We start from the raw sequence: 16,698 nt of genomic DNA, 5'->3' as shown, positions 1-16,698 counted from the left end.
ATGTGGTTCTGTTTGCTTTGTTTCGTTTGAATACATTCAGGCAAACTGATAAAAAAAAAAAAAAAAAAAGAAAAAAGAACAGGTGGTTTTCGTGCTTTTAACATCATTATTAGGTCATCAGCGTGCTGGAAGATTATATGACAATCCATTCTGGCCGTTTATCGGCTCTGATGATTTTACTTATGGACTTATCAAAAGAGATACAAATGAGATATCCTGTGACATTTTCATGTCAAGTTCTGATTTCTAATAAGCTTGTTCACAATCAGTGTGCTAAAATATCTTTTCATTACCCCAGACATAAAGATAAATTACACTGAATAGTGAATAAGGTCTCTCGAGCCTACTTTATGAAAATGTTAAAGATCTAAATTAGAAAATCCCTCGTTTAAGAAATGTTGATAATAAGCAAGAGGACTCGGTGAATTTAAATGCTTGAGAATATTTGCAACATTTTAAATAAATACGAAAAATCAGATTTTTTTTTAGATATTACTTTAATAGTTGCTTATGTTCTTTTTTTGTTTTCAGGCGGTTAAACGCTGATTTAATCAATTTCAAACTTTATCGTCCTGCCATCGTACATGTCAGTTACAGCCCATTCCAGAACATTTTATTTTGGTATATCTACGACAAGACTTCAAAAACGATTTCAGTATATCAGGTATAGGCAATTATATGGCCAGAATCCACGTTATTTTGTCTGTGTAAATTTAAATTTAAATTAATATAAATAACAATATCATTGTTAAAGGTAACATTTACTATACATCTGTGCAACAGCATGACAACACATTTTACTCCTACTCACATGGTACTTTACAATATGTACATAAAGTCCGAATCGTATTTTGTGCAAGATTTTCCGGTTTCATATTCTATTTATCAGCTGTCAGAATCCACGTCACTTTTGCCTTCCTCGATTTTCTCTGTGGTTGTTTTCGTGGATTTGTTCCATTTCTGTGAGTTTTCTGATTCCTCTGACGAAGACCTTTTCTGTCTTCTCCATTTTGCTCGTCTGTTTTTGAACCAAACCTAAGCGAAGAAAATGGGTAAAAATGTTTAATTTTAGGAATATAAAAAACAAAGATTATACAGATGTCATTTGAAATCTCGTGTTTGTTTTATGCAGTGTGCGAATTATTCACTGACTTTCAGGGGGTCGAGGAATTTCTGTCAGTAGCCTAATTTTCATTGAGGTTCGTCTCACACAACCCAAATAGACTTTGGCGCCCCTGGCACCGCGAACTAGAATAATATCTTAAATGCGGTATAGACAAAACACTAAACGATTTTGTGATGTGCATCTGTAATAAAGCGCTAAATTACAGTGGTTGACACTGATTTTTCACTGATTACTCCTCAAGCGAACACTTCTTAAGCGCATTCTCACAAAACTCAAATGTAACTTTTGTGGTTACTAAAAAGTGTTCGAGTGTTTTATATAACTTGTCACAATTGCACTGATTTCTACTACGTATTAGTCTCCTTTTTTTAACAAACACGTTTAAAAAAAAGTGTTTTTTTTTTTTTTTAAAAAGAAAGAAATGGAATCAAATTGAAATAAAATTTTTAACTGTGTATTTGTCTTCCTAAAACCTCAGTTGTATTAACTATTGTGTGGCCTTTTTTATGGAATGCTGTAGAATGTCCTTACTGTTAGGTCTTGCTTGTGATGGCAATAGCAGTGTGAAATTACAGGCAGCTCCACAAAATAATTCTAAATTAAATAGGTTAAATAGGCTACTGACACTGTGTGTCAGTATTATTACTCTGTAATATATATATATATATATATATATATATATATATATATATATATATATATATATATATATATATATATATATATATATATATATATATATATATATATATATTGTTGGTTTAACTTAAAATTTTGAGTTCTTTGACATTTAAATTTTGAGTTGATACAATGAAGGCTGTTGTTTCAATCCTCAAAATAGCCTACTACATTATCTGAACCACATAAATTATGTAAAAATTATGTATGACAAAAAAAAAAGTGATAAATCATGAATTTTTTGTAACAGTGTGAGAACCTCAGCCATATTGTACATTTTGTAAATGGGCTGCAAAACAACGTTAACTTTCATTTTAAGTGTTAACTATTAAAAAAAAAACTGTCACTCACCTCTACTTTCTCTTCACGTAGGTGCACCTTTCGTGCCAGTTGTTCTCGTGTGCCAACATCAGGGTATTTGGTTTCTTGAAAAAGGTTCTCCAGTGCCTCCAGCTGCTCGTCGGTGAATATGGTTCGGTGTCTTCTCTTGCGCCGACAGTGTAACTGGTTGAGTAGCTGTAGCTCGGTTCTGGACAAGGTGCCCACGTTCATGTACGACATCATCTGATGTGGGACTGGAGAAATAAGCACTGAACCGGCGCTATCGTAACCTGAAAATAAGATCAAATGATTTTTTGGAATACACTGCATAAATATAAAATTTCAAAGTCATCGGACTTATGTAAAACGTAAACAAATGGCTAAGTTCTGCAAAAAAGTCCTCTTCTTATCAAAAAACATTCTTTATTGCGCTCTTTATTTTAGAATAAAAATGTTCGATGTTAGGCTACAATTAGGTTCGTCAGATAATCGTGTTGGTTTGATGCTACCTAACTAACCGCACCGGACTATAAAACTTAACTTGCCTGTAATAGCAGCCCTTTATTTAAAATGTGCAGCAGAACTGAAGAGGACAAAAATCCACCGTGCATTTTATTAAGAGAATTCTGAAACATGCACTGCAATAAATGTAGAAAAAATACATATATGCTACAAACCGTACAAAGAAAGCAATAAAAGTAACATACCTGTGGGAATACACGGACACTGTTGCGAGCCGAGGGTTGGTATTGCGCCGCAGCAAGCTGGCCCAGTCGGCCCCTGGACGTGAAGTTGCCCATAGTAGTAGTTGTTGTAGCCTATCCTGGTTCCATTTATCGATTGTAAGTTAGGAGCTGGAGGTCCTGTGTGTGAATACAGTCCATTAAATTCGCCAGCAGCTGTGTACAAGGATTCCGTCAAGTTGGAGAACACAACCGGAGCATTCCGATGGAGCAGAACCGAGTCCTTGCAGCTGGGTCTTCCTGCCAAGATGCTGTCGATACTAAACATCCCAGCGGGCATCACAAGCGAAAAGATGTTTGAGACTTGGTGCCAACCGTACTAAAATGTTCTCGTAGTCCTTTTAAAATTCACAGGTTTTCCTCATAGTAGCGAAAAGAGCGAATTCTTCGAGTTTTTTCCCTTTGGAAAGAGTGACCAAGCGCAAGAGATTCAGTGACTCGTTTGTGGCTGAGCTGAACCTCCTGCTCGGTTTTATACCCCGCTGACGTCATTGAAGGATTTGTGAATGACTTCTCCAATAAGAGATTGGCTGGGCTTAAGGTTAGCACACAATGGCGTGAAAACCACCGATCTGTGTATTGAGAATTAATTCGATTAAAGTTATTTGCTGACTTTTGAAACAAATAATTTAGTTCCAGCCAGCATTTTTAAAGAGACAGTCAGCTTAATTCTGTCAACACGTATAATTTGGTTGTAAATGGTTGTCTAGTTTTATTTCTTCTTTTTAAATGATTTTATTTTATTTTTTTAAATCCAATATAGCTGTAAAGTTGTTTATGCGTAAAATGCATCCGTTTGTTCCTGTGTGGAGGAGAATAGCGACTTCGCTTCAGCAAACACAGATTCTGAGTCCTAACAGGTGAGCATCGTTTTTATTTAGATTTTTAAAAAATGTATAACATCTCGCTCTCACATCACCAGACACTCCTATCAAATCATTTATTTGTCAATTTCTAAAACCGGGAAGTGTTGTGACAGGAGAGGTTTTAAGTCGCTATGTAAAAATATAAATGATTTGCAGTACAAACTAATTTTGAGAAGAGAGTATAATTTCGTGTCTTATTAATTGATTTGCGATTGTTAGGCATAATCTGAATCAGCAGGTTCTGATAACGTCCACCCAAGCTTTTCGTCTATGAAAAAAATATAAAAATAAATGAATGAGCAGACGTGGCTTGTAACATTACTTTCTATACTGAACCCAGAAAATGGTATAGGCTATATCTGACAGAACTGTGAGACTTTCGGTTTTATGTATTTCTAGTCGTTTACGATTTAATGTTTACTGTTTTAAATAAAAAATGTAGGCTACAATATGATGGCATTAAATAATCGATTTGTTTAAAAACAACAGATGCACATTATCATATTAAATTTCTGTTTTAAATAGTGCTAACTCTTTATAGGCAACTTGACATCAATTTACACAGTTTAGGAAAACGGTTTCTAAACTAGCCTTCATAAATTTATAGCAGATAAATATAGCCTTAGGCTATTACATCAAAGTTTGAGACACAATGCAAAATCACTGAGTTACAGAACTCCCGAATGCTTCGTATACACATCTATTTATTTATTCCTCTTTTTTACCCCTGAACTGATGTCCACAGATTCCGCTGCATTACCAAGGACTATATCTTAAATTGCTTAATAGTGCATGTTATTTGCAGAAGGCTCGGTCTGACACGACTGTCGCGCTCTGTCCACGGGAGATAATGCTGAGCAGATTAGCGTGTTTACTCCATCACGAGCGGGTTCCCGGTAGGGAGGAAATCGCGCGTGTTAACTTACAACACCTCCAATAAGCACGCGCTCAATGAACATATGACCCTCGCTGTGATAAGATAACGACCATTAGCGGCTCTATTCTCCAGCTCTAAAACATACTTATTGCAATTACATTGCTTGATCAAATGAAATTTGCATGTAGGAAGATGCTGCTTGCTTACATTGGCTATTGAATTTATCACCAACATCGCGCAATTGTAATGTCTGAATGTTTATTGGGAAACCAGAGGAGATCCAGGAAGCGTATCCGTGGCATGGCACGGTTGATTAGACTAAACTAAATCTAAACTATGAATAACACATTCATATTGTGTTTATACGCTGTCTGTAGCCTATCCATCGCGTATAAAATTGATTTAAATTGACGGAATCACACAAATCTATTAATTATGTAGGCTACAAGCATACAATAACTGCAGAACAAAGAATGTAGATGCGCAAAAACTCTCATGAACCTGCCACACGTTAATCGGTGGTTCTCAGTCAGGGGGCCTCAGCAAACTTCTAGGGATACTAACTTTTGATATCATTATTTAGTATTATTATTAGCCTAATTTATTATAATATAGGCCTATATCATTTAAATTTGATATTTAATTAGCCTATTTAATTTTGTAAGCTAAACACCAAAATCACCAAAGGAAATCAAGATGTGCAACATTCAAACTGATAGCCAGTCTATTTCTCATTTAGTTGTCACTTCATTTGGTCCTTTTTAGTTTTACCGTATCGTTTTTTTAAATGGAAGTCACGGAATTAATCTACTGACTGCTGTTTTCTGTAGCCTATACATTAAAGGTTTGAAAACAAGCATATTCGTCAGTACAGTAGAAGGACGAGGAGAAATATCTTAGTCCACATGAAGCGGGCTTATAATATTGTAATGGGGGACCTGGGAGTCAAAAAGGCTGAAAACCACCGCATTGACAGAACGTAGGCTAACGCAAATGAAACAATGAAGGGCTATTCAAATCTCGGCCTATCAATGGTCACAAGTTATCACAGGAATAAATACTTAAACGCAGGGCCATTTACGCGTGGAAGTTTGCCTCATTACGAGCGGCAATTACTTTTCAATAGGTGCCTTTTGTTGTAATAATTGCATGTTTATCGCATGATTAAAAACGGGAACAAGGTGCTTAACTATGCGGAAATTATTTGAACTCTTCATTGGTAGAAATTTACTTTGGTTCTACTATATATATTGTACCAAAGTCAATTTGGTGTATATATGTGTGTGTGTGTGTGTGTGTGTGTGTGTGTGTGTGTGTGTGTGTGTGTGTGTGTGTGTGTGTGTGCAAATACAAATTCACACACATATGTGAGCAGTTTTACTTTATTTGTAATACTAAAAAATACATTACACCATTTAACTTCTAGCATAATTTTGACACATTGATTGGCCCTTAACCCTTATGTAAACACTTTAGCCTATTATGACTGAATGAAAGGATACTTGCATTTTCAGCTCTGCTCTCTGGGCACTCTGTAATTCAAAAAGGCACCTATGGCATTATTATTTCCTCTTTTTGTACATGTATCTCAACTTTCAAGAGGCACTGAAAGGAGGTAGTGAAAAGGATTGAAAAAAACGAGATGGCCATTTGAAATTAAAAGCCGCGAAAGAGGTGTGAAGCCACCACTTACATGCTGAATAGCTGACATCAATCACAGAGAGTAAATGGTGGCTCTGCAGACAGGCATAGACAGGCCTCTACAATAGAGGGTCCGCACACCGGCATCTTCACGGCACAACATATATTTCAAAGCCTTGATCTCTAAAATCTATCGTAATGCAGCAAATCAAAAGGGACTTTGTAATATAACCACATTTTAACTAGCAAAAACAAACCTCAGAGTGAGACAGGCTGTCAGAGCCTCCCGATCGCCTCAAGTGCACAATTCTCCATTTCGCTTTTTTTACATGTCATCATGTCTCAGAGAGAAAATATCTGTGTGGATGAATGAATGTCAAGATAGACAGATAGATAGATACATTCCTCCTATGTGGACCTCCACAAAACACCCAAGTGTGTGTGTTGCATTTATAGTGCTAGACAGAGGCAGAGCCATGAACAGTGCCAGACAGCAGTGTTTATTTCCTGTGTATTTCAGCAGGGACAGAAAGGGAACCTGGCACTGGATTAAAAGGGCTTCTTTGCATTTAATCTTTCATTCCATACTGGTGCCGGCGAGAAATCCATATTTATTGTTCATGTCATGGCTGTCATGTGGCGGGTGCCTGTTTTACAGTATGTCTTTTGTAGGACCCCCTGAGCTGAATTCTACAGTGCTGAAACACAGGCATTCACTGAGGCAACGGTTCAACAGACGCCTTGAGAGCTTGAGACCAGAGCACATACAGTGACTTACAAAGATTAGAAAATATTCACTCGAAAACTTTTGGAATGTTTACTATACTGCTTATGATATGTTTTTTGAATTAAATGTGAATATTTTGTGAGTGAAACAAGTGTTAAGTGTTATGTGTGAAGATGTCTGAGACAATAACAGCTCACTATTTCTACTTTTCAACTAGATTTTTGATATTTCCAGTATGTTCAGATAACAGGAACAACAGCAGTGCTTTCAAAAAGGTCTTATGGTTTTACTAGGGCGGTCAAATCGATTAATGTGTGTGTGTGTGTATATATATATATATATATATATATATGTATGTATGTATATGTATATATATATATATATATGTATATATATATGTGTATATATATATATATATATATATATATGTATATGTATATATATATGTATATATATATATATATATATATATATATATATATATATATATATATATATATATATACACGTGTATATATGTATATATGTATTTGTATATATATAAACACGTATATATACATGCATGTATATATATACACACACACACACACGTATATTTATATGTGTGTGTGTATGTATATATATATAATATGTGTGTATATGTATATATATGTATAATATATGTATATATATATATATATATACACACGTGTATATTTGTATATATATAAACACGTATATATACATGCATGTATATATACACACACGTATATATATATATATATATATGTGTGTGTGTGTGTGTGTGTGTGTGTATATAATATGTGTGTGTGTGTATATATACAGTATACACACAGACATATATAATATATATAAATATATACACACACATATATTATGTAAACAAAAACTTGTTGAATGCGATTAATCAATTTGACAGCACTAGTTTTTACCCATTTTTACTTTAAACAAATACTAAAACCTCAAAAGGGACTGAAGCACTTAAGCATCTCAATTGAATCAGTAGTTGTTATTAAAATATACTATGTGTTTATCTTTTTAGGCCTGCATGGAATTTTTAATTCAAGGAAATATAATTTCCACAGTGTGCATCGGAGCAGCGCTGACATAAAAAAAAAAAAAAAATTAAGTTTAGAGATTTCTGTTGTTTTAAATTAGTGCTTTTAGTGATTAAATAGGTGACAAACGCAGAAAATAAGACAAAGCTCTCCTTAAAACTAATTTTAACTATACAGCATGTACAATTTCTATAATAAATGTATTATCCAGAGAAAGCCTTTTTTTTCATAAAAGAGAAAGATTTGAATAATCAGTAGCATGTGGCAAAGTCAAAATGTTTAAAAAAAAAATTATTCCGTTTTTGAAACATTGTTACTGCCCATTCTGACCGGTCTCTGTTCATTTCTTACATTTTACACAATTTCCAAAAGAATTTACGCAGAGAACCTGTCATTGTGCATAAAAGAACCTCTCTCTATATGAGGCCTTATTAATCATTATTTCTAGTGTGAAACTATCAGCCAGTCTCAGTAATTACTGATTAAAAGCAGCTGGTCCTCTGGCTGTACCGCTCTGAGACAGGAGCGTATGCAGTGGCTTGTTATCTAACCGAGCGTTAAGATGAGAATCAGAGACACATTTACACATCTTAGAATCAAACATCCCTCTCTGCACTCTCTCTCCTGTCAGAGAGCCATTGTAAAGAGCTAATTTGCCCATGCAGGAATCACAAGAATTTCAAATGGGTGCTGAAGGACGTGACAGAATCATAATGAAACCTAGAATCAATCCATCAAAACATCAGAACAGCGAATGTCACAAATGAATTGAATGCAGCATATTAGTGCGTTAACTCAGGCTTCTTAATGTCCTGTGACACTTCAATTTCTTTGAATTTTTCCTTCTTTTCTTGACTCAAAGACACGTTAAGGCCTCTAAGTGGTATTTACTTTTGCGCTACAGGTTGGTACTCCCAGTTTGAGTTGGAGTTTGTTGTTTATATAAAGTATTACACTTTTATAATTTCTAATAAGTGTTGTTGACATTAACATGACTCTAAAAGGCTGGACAATACCATGGACAGCAACAATGAGGCGTCTGTGGCATGCTTGCCATTAGAGGGCACAGGTGTGCAAAGAACACTGCAACCACAGATGCCTATCTTTATCTTCTGTGGATGTATCATTTTAACTACAACATAATGCTACATTAACAAATTGAGATGATTGACAGCTCATTTTAAAATATTAAAAGGGGAAGGTTTTGCAAAATTGCTAAATACATAGTCACTGTAAATGAATTGCATAATTGGCTTTTTAAATAAAAGCAAAAACTGATCATGGTGTTTTGACTTCCGGATGATGCGGGGAAAGAAGAGAGGCAGTAAAACAGAAACATATTGTCTGGATCTGGGAGGTATTACGGGAGAGCACCTGGACCGACGACGGCAACTTAAAGTAGAAACTCAATCTCTGAGCTTTACCTCGGCCTGCTACTGGTGGTGGTCTCCATTAATCCACCACAGGTGCCAAAGACCCTGGCCTGGCTGATACTACCAGAGGAGATTTGTTTGTCAGTCCTCTCTTTTGTCCCACTTTAATTTGAATTCTTTTCTGTAAAACACTGTAAATGCTTTGCATAAGTTTGCATATCCAAATGACTTCTCCAAATCCTCTTTCCTTTCGTCATTAGCCTTTGATTTGAGAATTGTCACAAAAAAACATTGTCTATAGACGCTTTTCTTTCTTTCAGAAATGTCTTATTGTAAATCTATATCTCAACAGCCTTGTAAAATGTTAAGAGAACGATAACCATTTGTGAGGCTATAGTGAATTACTCTAACACGCTGCATTGCACAAGAGTGGCTCTGTTTCACTTGGCTTTTCAAATTACACAGTGCTGCCATTGTAATTTACAAATAAGTGAACGTGCCAGCTAATAATCTTTAATATCCACCGATGACAGAATGGAATTAGCCGCATATTTTCTCCCAAACATTCAATTTTCTTCCTCCTCGTTGTGTAAGCTAGGCCCTAATCCCGTCTTTATGCGGTGGGGTATTAACCCTATTGAGGCATCAGTGTATTGGCCTCTGGACCCGGGGGCGCAAAGCGCGCGCTCACCGGGGCTCAACGCGCCTTTTGTTAGCGCGCGAGACTCACCGTGCCAGCGCGCGGGTTATTCAGGAGCCTGAGAATCAAATACAGTATTACATTTAAGCTATGCAATAATTACCCTCATTAGCCGTAACTGGAGCGCGCAGCGAACGGATTTACCAATAAAGCTTCACTAATGCTATGTAGGCTCAGGAAACATATCATAAACATAATTCAATAATCATTGGAAATACATATTAATGCGGCCCTCCGACCCTCAAACTGTCAGCGTTTTGCCCTGGAGGAGCGTTGTTAAGTTTATTTCCCCCTTCCTTGCTGCGGTCATTTCCCACATTTCCATTTAATGAATTGAATGTTTATCCTCTGTGCAGCTTCAGGGTAAGTTGCAATGCCTCAGTAACAACAAATAAAAAGTTTTGTTGCTCTGTCCGTTTGTTCAAAAGGTCGTAGGATTCGCCCAGTCACTGACATGGAGATTTAAACCAGTCAATTGTTCAGTTGCACCGTGCGGGTTAAAAACACAGGCTATAGTGTCGGGAACCTTTAGACAACCCCGAAGCAACATATTACATTATGGGTTGCTTCAGAATGTTGTTATTGGCTCTGCGATTATTTTGATTGTATCGAGAGCTGATTCAATCAGAACAATGTGTATTTGAGTCTTTGTGGTAGACAGCAATGCTTAAAGCGCTGTTTGAGCCGATGCGGTCTGGGCATCTTGTAGCTTTCCTTTACAGAGCATAAAATAGGAGAAAATTAGTTCGAAAGTTGAATCTGACAATTGTGTTTTGTAGTGGTTATCTAAATATTTAATCTACAAAAAATATGAAATGTCATCAACTATTAAAGAAAAGTATTTGTATTTAATCTTTATTCAGAGAATTTGGATGATAGGGATATTTAGCAATGCTTTTGTAATGTTTACCTGGACCCTCGACCCTTCGATAAGCCCCGCCTTAAAAACGTTATTGACCAATCAGCAACTGTTGCAGTCCGCGATGTTCCCTTTTGGTTTTGCATTGTTTCTTTGGATAGTTATTATAAAAGCCATTTTATGGCAATTACAAAAAAAAAAAAAAGGTAAAACCTTGTTGTCTGTAATAGTGACGTGTATGATAATTTTTTTTTTTTTTTTAGAATTAAATCTAGAGAAGTGCACGCAGTGGATTAGCCCTCGTTCACAAATGAACATGTTTTTTTAATGACATCTACATTTGCGCCAAGGTTAATTGACACTAAATAAAAATATACTAGTGCTGGGTAACGATTAATCGCGATTAAATCGCACCAACATAAAAGTTTGTGTACCGTGTATAATTATTTTGTATATATAAATACACACATATGCATGTGTATATTTAAGAAATATGTGCATGTATATATTTATACATCATTTATATTATATATTAATTTTTTTTTTATTAAATAAATAGGCTACATGCATGTGCTTATTTATATATACAAAATAATTATACACAGTACACAAACCTTTATTTTGGGTGTGATTAATCATTGCCCAGCACTAAATTTACATTTTAATTTACATTCTGATTAAGGTAGTCAAAGTGTTAACAGTAACAAAAGTTTTCACATAAATATTGAATGCATTTTAGAAACTGCAGATAAAAATGCTTCAATGTCACAACTCTTTACAGTCCATTTCCCATCATGCTTTTTACAGAAATATCTAAGTCATATGGAATATTCTGCAAAGCTAATTGCCGAGCTATTTTTGAGCTATTTGTATCAGTGTATTACTGCTAACACAGAGTTACAGTTTTACACCTGCACATATGCTGGATTCAGAAACCTCACCCAGTGCAGTGAAATGGGGATCAGGAAGGAATTTGTGTAGCGAATTGAGACTTACCTTGCCAAAGGGAGAATGGACATTGGCAGCCTTGAGCACAATGGTGGAGTTGAGATTTGAACTCCATTTGGTTTAATTTCCTCTCAAGTGAAAGGCAAGGAAGATTAATGAAATATCCCCAAATCCATCCTGTTTTATTTCTATTAAATCAACAGTGAAATGCAACCACTAGGCCTGTTTGTGGATGGAGAATTTGGATAGTGTTTCTCCATCTAGCTAAATAGACCTCGTGTACTTTCAAGGCAATGAATGATGCTAGTTAAATTCAGTTGTTCCTTAAGTCAGCCTCTCAGATTGCACGCCATCCTTCAGAGAAGAAATGACCTGCAGTTATTAAATTTAGTATGAGTTACTGTCATGATACGAAATAATCAGTTATTTCACTTTTCCATGGATAACCTCAGGCTTTACCTGCTATTCATTTTCCCCATTATATCTTTTTTTTTTTTCTGTGCAAAGTTTTATCAGTGATGTTTCTTTCTCCAACATCGAGTGGACAGCACTTAAACAAGTAAAACTAAAAACACCCCAGAAGCACAATCACAAATCTCTTGCAGTGGGTGGGCGGTTGGAAAGAACAATACTTTTCTGGTGATCTCCAGACTCACTGTCCTTTCAGAAATGTTGCTTTGCACAATAGGCTGCTGTTCTGAATGAAACCCATCTGACCCCACTAATCCGCAGCTTTTCTAGTCATCCTTACAATGGAGCGATTGGGAAGACAAACATGTTAAACTGTTTAGCTAATTCGGACTCTTTTATTTTTTTTTCCTCTCCATTCTGCAGGATTACAAAGGCAGAGTTCAGTTGTTAGCATGCAGACGTACTCACTCTGTCAGCATCGGTTTAAGTGCTTGCATAGGTGAGTCAACAGCGAGCCCTCACCTGTAGTCACACTTGTATACGCAGACCGTGGCCCGCACAAGCACAGCCTGTTTCACAAAAGTGTTTTCAATCCATAAACCGAGACCATTGCTTTTTAAAGCGTGTCTTTTAAGACACCATAAATCTTTCCTTCTCGCCGGCCGTTCCAAAAGCCTTTCTCTAGAGTGACAGTCAGCATACTCGAGTTTGACGATGATTGTTTTCAGTGCCCCCCCTCCCCCCTCCTCATCGCACCCTCCCCACCAGCTCTGCACTCTATCATTTGGAACAATAATAAACAACCACCGACGCGGGCAAAAAAGCCTCCTGAAATCTATTACTGAGAATAGTGTGGTTATGCGGAGAGCGGAGGGGAATGTTTTCCCCCCCATGCAAACATCACTGTAATTTCCAATGCCAAACTGATTCGGGCCAGGCTTACCATGCTCTTATCTGATCCTTACGGGTGGTCTCCCCGACCCCTCCTTTTATTCCACTTGCACAGATCTGGAAATCTTCTTCACACCACACTTGGGTTGTGGGTCTCCCCTGCCAAAGAGCGACTGGAATCATTTCAAGGGAAAAAAGGGAATACAAGTGGTTAGATTGGGGGATTAAGATCACTTACAATATGGGCCGGTTTATAACGTGCTCTCTGTAGTAACATTCTCCTTTTCATTTGGCTGTCGAGACGCTTGCTGAGGCAAATTTCTTGGTTTTAGAGTAGCAATCAGGCGTTCTTCAAGTCCTGGACCACTGAAGGCCCACCATGTTGATGCTGTCCTCAATTACAAAGGGGTGAACTTAGTCTTGGAGTTCGACAATAGCTTTCCTTTCCAGAGAACATAGTAAATTTCATTTGGCACAGAAATGACCCGATTACAGACCTTAGTGTGTTCATTAATTATTAGTTGTTAATTAGTTGTCTCGGCAAGTATTCTCTCGGTTATGTCATAAGTGAACAGTTGAAAAAGAAACCGGATGCGTCTCAGTATATTCGGTCCGTGCATTCGGTCTTAAAGTGACAGCAGCCTAATATTCCTGTCATTAATGTTAAAATCAAATAAAAAATACAGTTTGAACCTATATATAATTTCTACAGTGAACAAATAGTGTTATAGTGAGGAGAGCTGTCAGGTGCTCCCTTGAGATCCAGACCAAAAAAGTTATGCACCCATGTATATATACATATATAATTGTATTTTATAAATGTATATATTATATAATCTATGGTAATAATACTAATTTAAAATATAAATAAAATATAAATCATTTATTTATATTATTATATATTATAAATAATCAAAATTATAAATTATAATGATCTATTCAATTTATAATGAATAATTTTATATACAGTATAATATATATTATACAGACTATGTAAAGTATATACAACTACAGTATATAAAAACATTTATAAACAAATCATAACATTGAATTATCACATAATTTAGAGAGAGAGAGAGAGAGAGAGAGAGAGAGAGAGAGAGAGAGAGAGAGAGAGAGAGAGAGAGAGAGAGAGAGAGAGAGAGAGAGAGAGAGAGAGAGAGAGAGAGATTTTAGTATACAATCTAACATATTTCTGGATTACAAACAGAACACAAAATGGAGAGTTTAATATAAAATGAATACAATCTGTCCCAGTCTGAAAAAGTACTACACACAATTCCATTAATAAATAAGTGTCAATTAAAACCTTATTAATGAAGATGACACAGTATCCATCAACAGTGACGGGCCATGCATTTGACGCTGAAACTGATTTGAGCGTCTGCACTCTGCAGCAATGCCACATATGTAATGGCACCATAAATACATTTTTACTCAGACACAAAAATGTCTGACAAGGAAATAGTCCTACAATATCACAACATTTTAGCACGTCCATATGTCAAAACTGGCAATAGAAAAGTTTTAAACACTACCCGATGTTTGCCGAACAATTTTTTCCCTCCATGAAAATAAAAGCTAGGCTGAACGTCAGACACACATCATTTTTTAGAGTGCTCAGTGTAATGTTTTCTGCAGTATAGACTCACAAATGCATTTGAGCTCCGAGCTTCTGGCTGCATCACAGAACTAACACACACACACACAAGCACACACACAACCTCCTTTTTCCACTTTCTTTTGGCTGAATCACATTACAAACATAATAATTTAATAGCTACTCTTCACTGATGAAGAAACCTGTCTTTTTTTTATTCACTGTACCTCGTAAACACAAATCTGTCCAAATATGCAATTTCTTGTCTTTGTGAATATTGTTCTTGGCTGGGCGCACCCCAGATTAGATTATATTGATATGGGGAAGATGTATTTAGAGATAGAAATTAAATGGAGTTCCTCATGCCATAACCCTTAATTTGTTTTAGGTTTTCATTACATATGTTCCTGATTACTTTATTTGCTGATTTGCTATGTCTGTTATTTCTCATTACTACAGATTCAAGTACATCTGAAACTAAACCTGAGCAGATTTTCACTTGGAATTAATTTAGCCAAGTCTAAATCAGTGCATGTATTTGTTTATATATATATATATATATATATATATATATATATATATATATATATATATATATATATATATATATAAAACATTAACCATAAAAAAATAATGTGTTCCGAGAAATAAAAATGGACACTTTGGCTTTTCAGACAAATTGGATAAAAAAAAAACAGGAAGGCGGCAATACAATTCTAACATCATAATATAAGATGAAATAAAATGTGTTCTAGTCTCAGACATTGACTGCACCAAAATGTATTTATTGACTCTTTTTTTTTTTTTTTTTACCAAAGACATTCTTTTTGTCAGGAAACATTTTGAATTACTAAATGCCTTGGGAAATTTGAGTAGCCAAAATGTCCATGCATAATACACGTGAAAGCAAAACAGGGTGTATCAAATATTACGTGGTCTGGACATGTACCTTTCAAAAAACATGAAGATTGGTTACACTAAAATTGCAGCAGCTTTGTAATTTCCTAGAAAGCACATACACATTTGTTTCATCAGTAGGTAACAAGAGGCCCCTTGACAGAATTCGATAAAGCCATACAGTGATATAATGATTTCATATGAGTAACTGTCTTCACGCACTCTGAAAGAGCATGTCAGACATTACAGTAAACCAAGCCTGAAATTTGGACCTGATTGCGTGGCTCTGCGCCCACAGTGCAAGTTGATGGTAGAATGAGAAATGCCCCTCTCCCCACTTTAGACGCTAAAGACATCACCCATGCTCTCAGTGGATTCTCCCTGCATGTAAACTCAAGAAGTAGGCTGAATAAGAAGCACCAGATGTACGTTAGTTCTCGATCCTCCACCTCTGCCCTTTGGAAATGTCTTAAATTTCCTGGGATGTTTCTGTCGAAGAGGACTCTTTCAGGGCAGACAGCTTTAGAATAAAGTTTCCATCCCACCTACCATGTGGTGCCCCGTCTTTACGCAAGTGCCTCTACGTCTGCATTTATCCTATTACCGAAATCTACCAGGATCCAATTCATCTCGGCAAACAGTTGGAAAATATGTGATTTGATGAGACCTAAAAAAGCTCAGCTTGTGGTGCCCATCTTGTCCCTGAATCTAATTCTCCATGATTTGAGCTGCCAAACATCCCAGCCGGGCTTAATACCTTATATCAAATCCCTCTAAAAGCGTATAATTTCCAGTGATTGCTCACACTTGCGGCCTACTTACAAACACATCGGCAACTGGGTGGTGGAAAGCCACCAGAGTACACATTCTCTGTCTCGTTGTGTTTTTGACCGCTGCCAGCCTATTTATTTTGCACATTCTAAGTGATGGCTGAGAAGAGAGTCGAGGAACAAAGAGTCATTCTGCAAGCTTGTGCAACACT

At 36.2% G+C, this 16,698-nt stretch overlaps 1 protein-coding gene across 1 annotated transcript; it reads right to left on the bottom strand.

Moving 5' to 3' along the window:
• Positions 1–488: 488 nt before the first annotated feature.
• On the bottom strand, positions 489–3,371 carry gsc (goosecoid). Its single transcript, XM_081394036.1, has 3 exons — positions 2,833–3,371; positions 2,156–2,415; positions 489–1,035 (listed from the first exon to the last, which is right to left on the bottom strand). Exons 1-3 carry the CDS (start codon positions 3,146–3,148, stop codon positions 886–888), a joined length of 726 nt encoding a protein of 241 aa, XP_081250162.1. The 5' UTR covers positions 3,149–3,371; the 3' UTR covers positions 489–885.
• Between the last annotated feature and the right edge of the window lie 13,327 nt (positions 3,372–16,698).

Source organism: Scardinius erythrophthalmus (assembly GCF_964197995.2).
Source record: "Scardinius erythrophthalmus genome assembly, chromosome: 19".
Lineage (NCBI taxonomy): Eukaryota > Metazoa > Chordata > Actinopteri > Cypriniformes > Leuciscidae > Scardinius > Scardinius erythrophthalmus.
The sequence above is the reverse complement of the archived record's forward strand: the minus strand, read 5'-3'. Positions and strand labels throughout refer to the sequence as shown.

Excerpts from the sequence above, each read along its gene's own strand:
- gsc (XM_081394036.1), bottom strand. The coding sequence starts at position 3,148 with ATGCCCGCTGGGATGTTTAGTATCGACAGCATCTTGGCAGGAAGACCC. Across the intron at positions 2,416-2,832 it reads GTGTCCGTGTATTCCCACAG|GTTACGATAGCGCCGGTTCA; the intron begins GTATGTTACTTT and ends TCTTATTTTCAG. Across the intron at positions 1,036-2,155 it reads TACGTGAAGAGAAAGTAGAG|GTTTGGTTCAAAAACAGACG; the intron begins GTGAGTGACAGT and ends TTCTTCGCTTAG.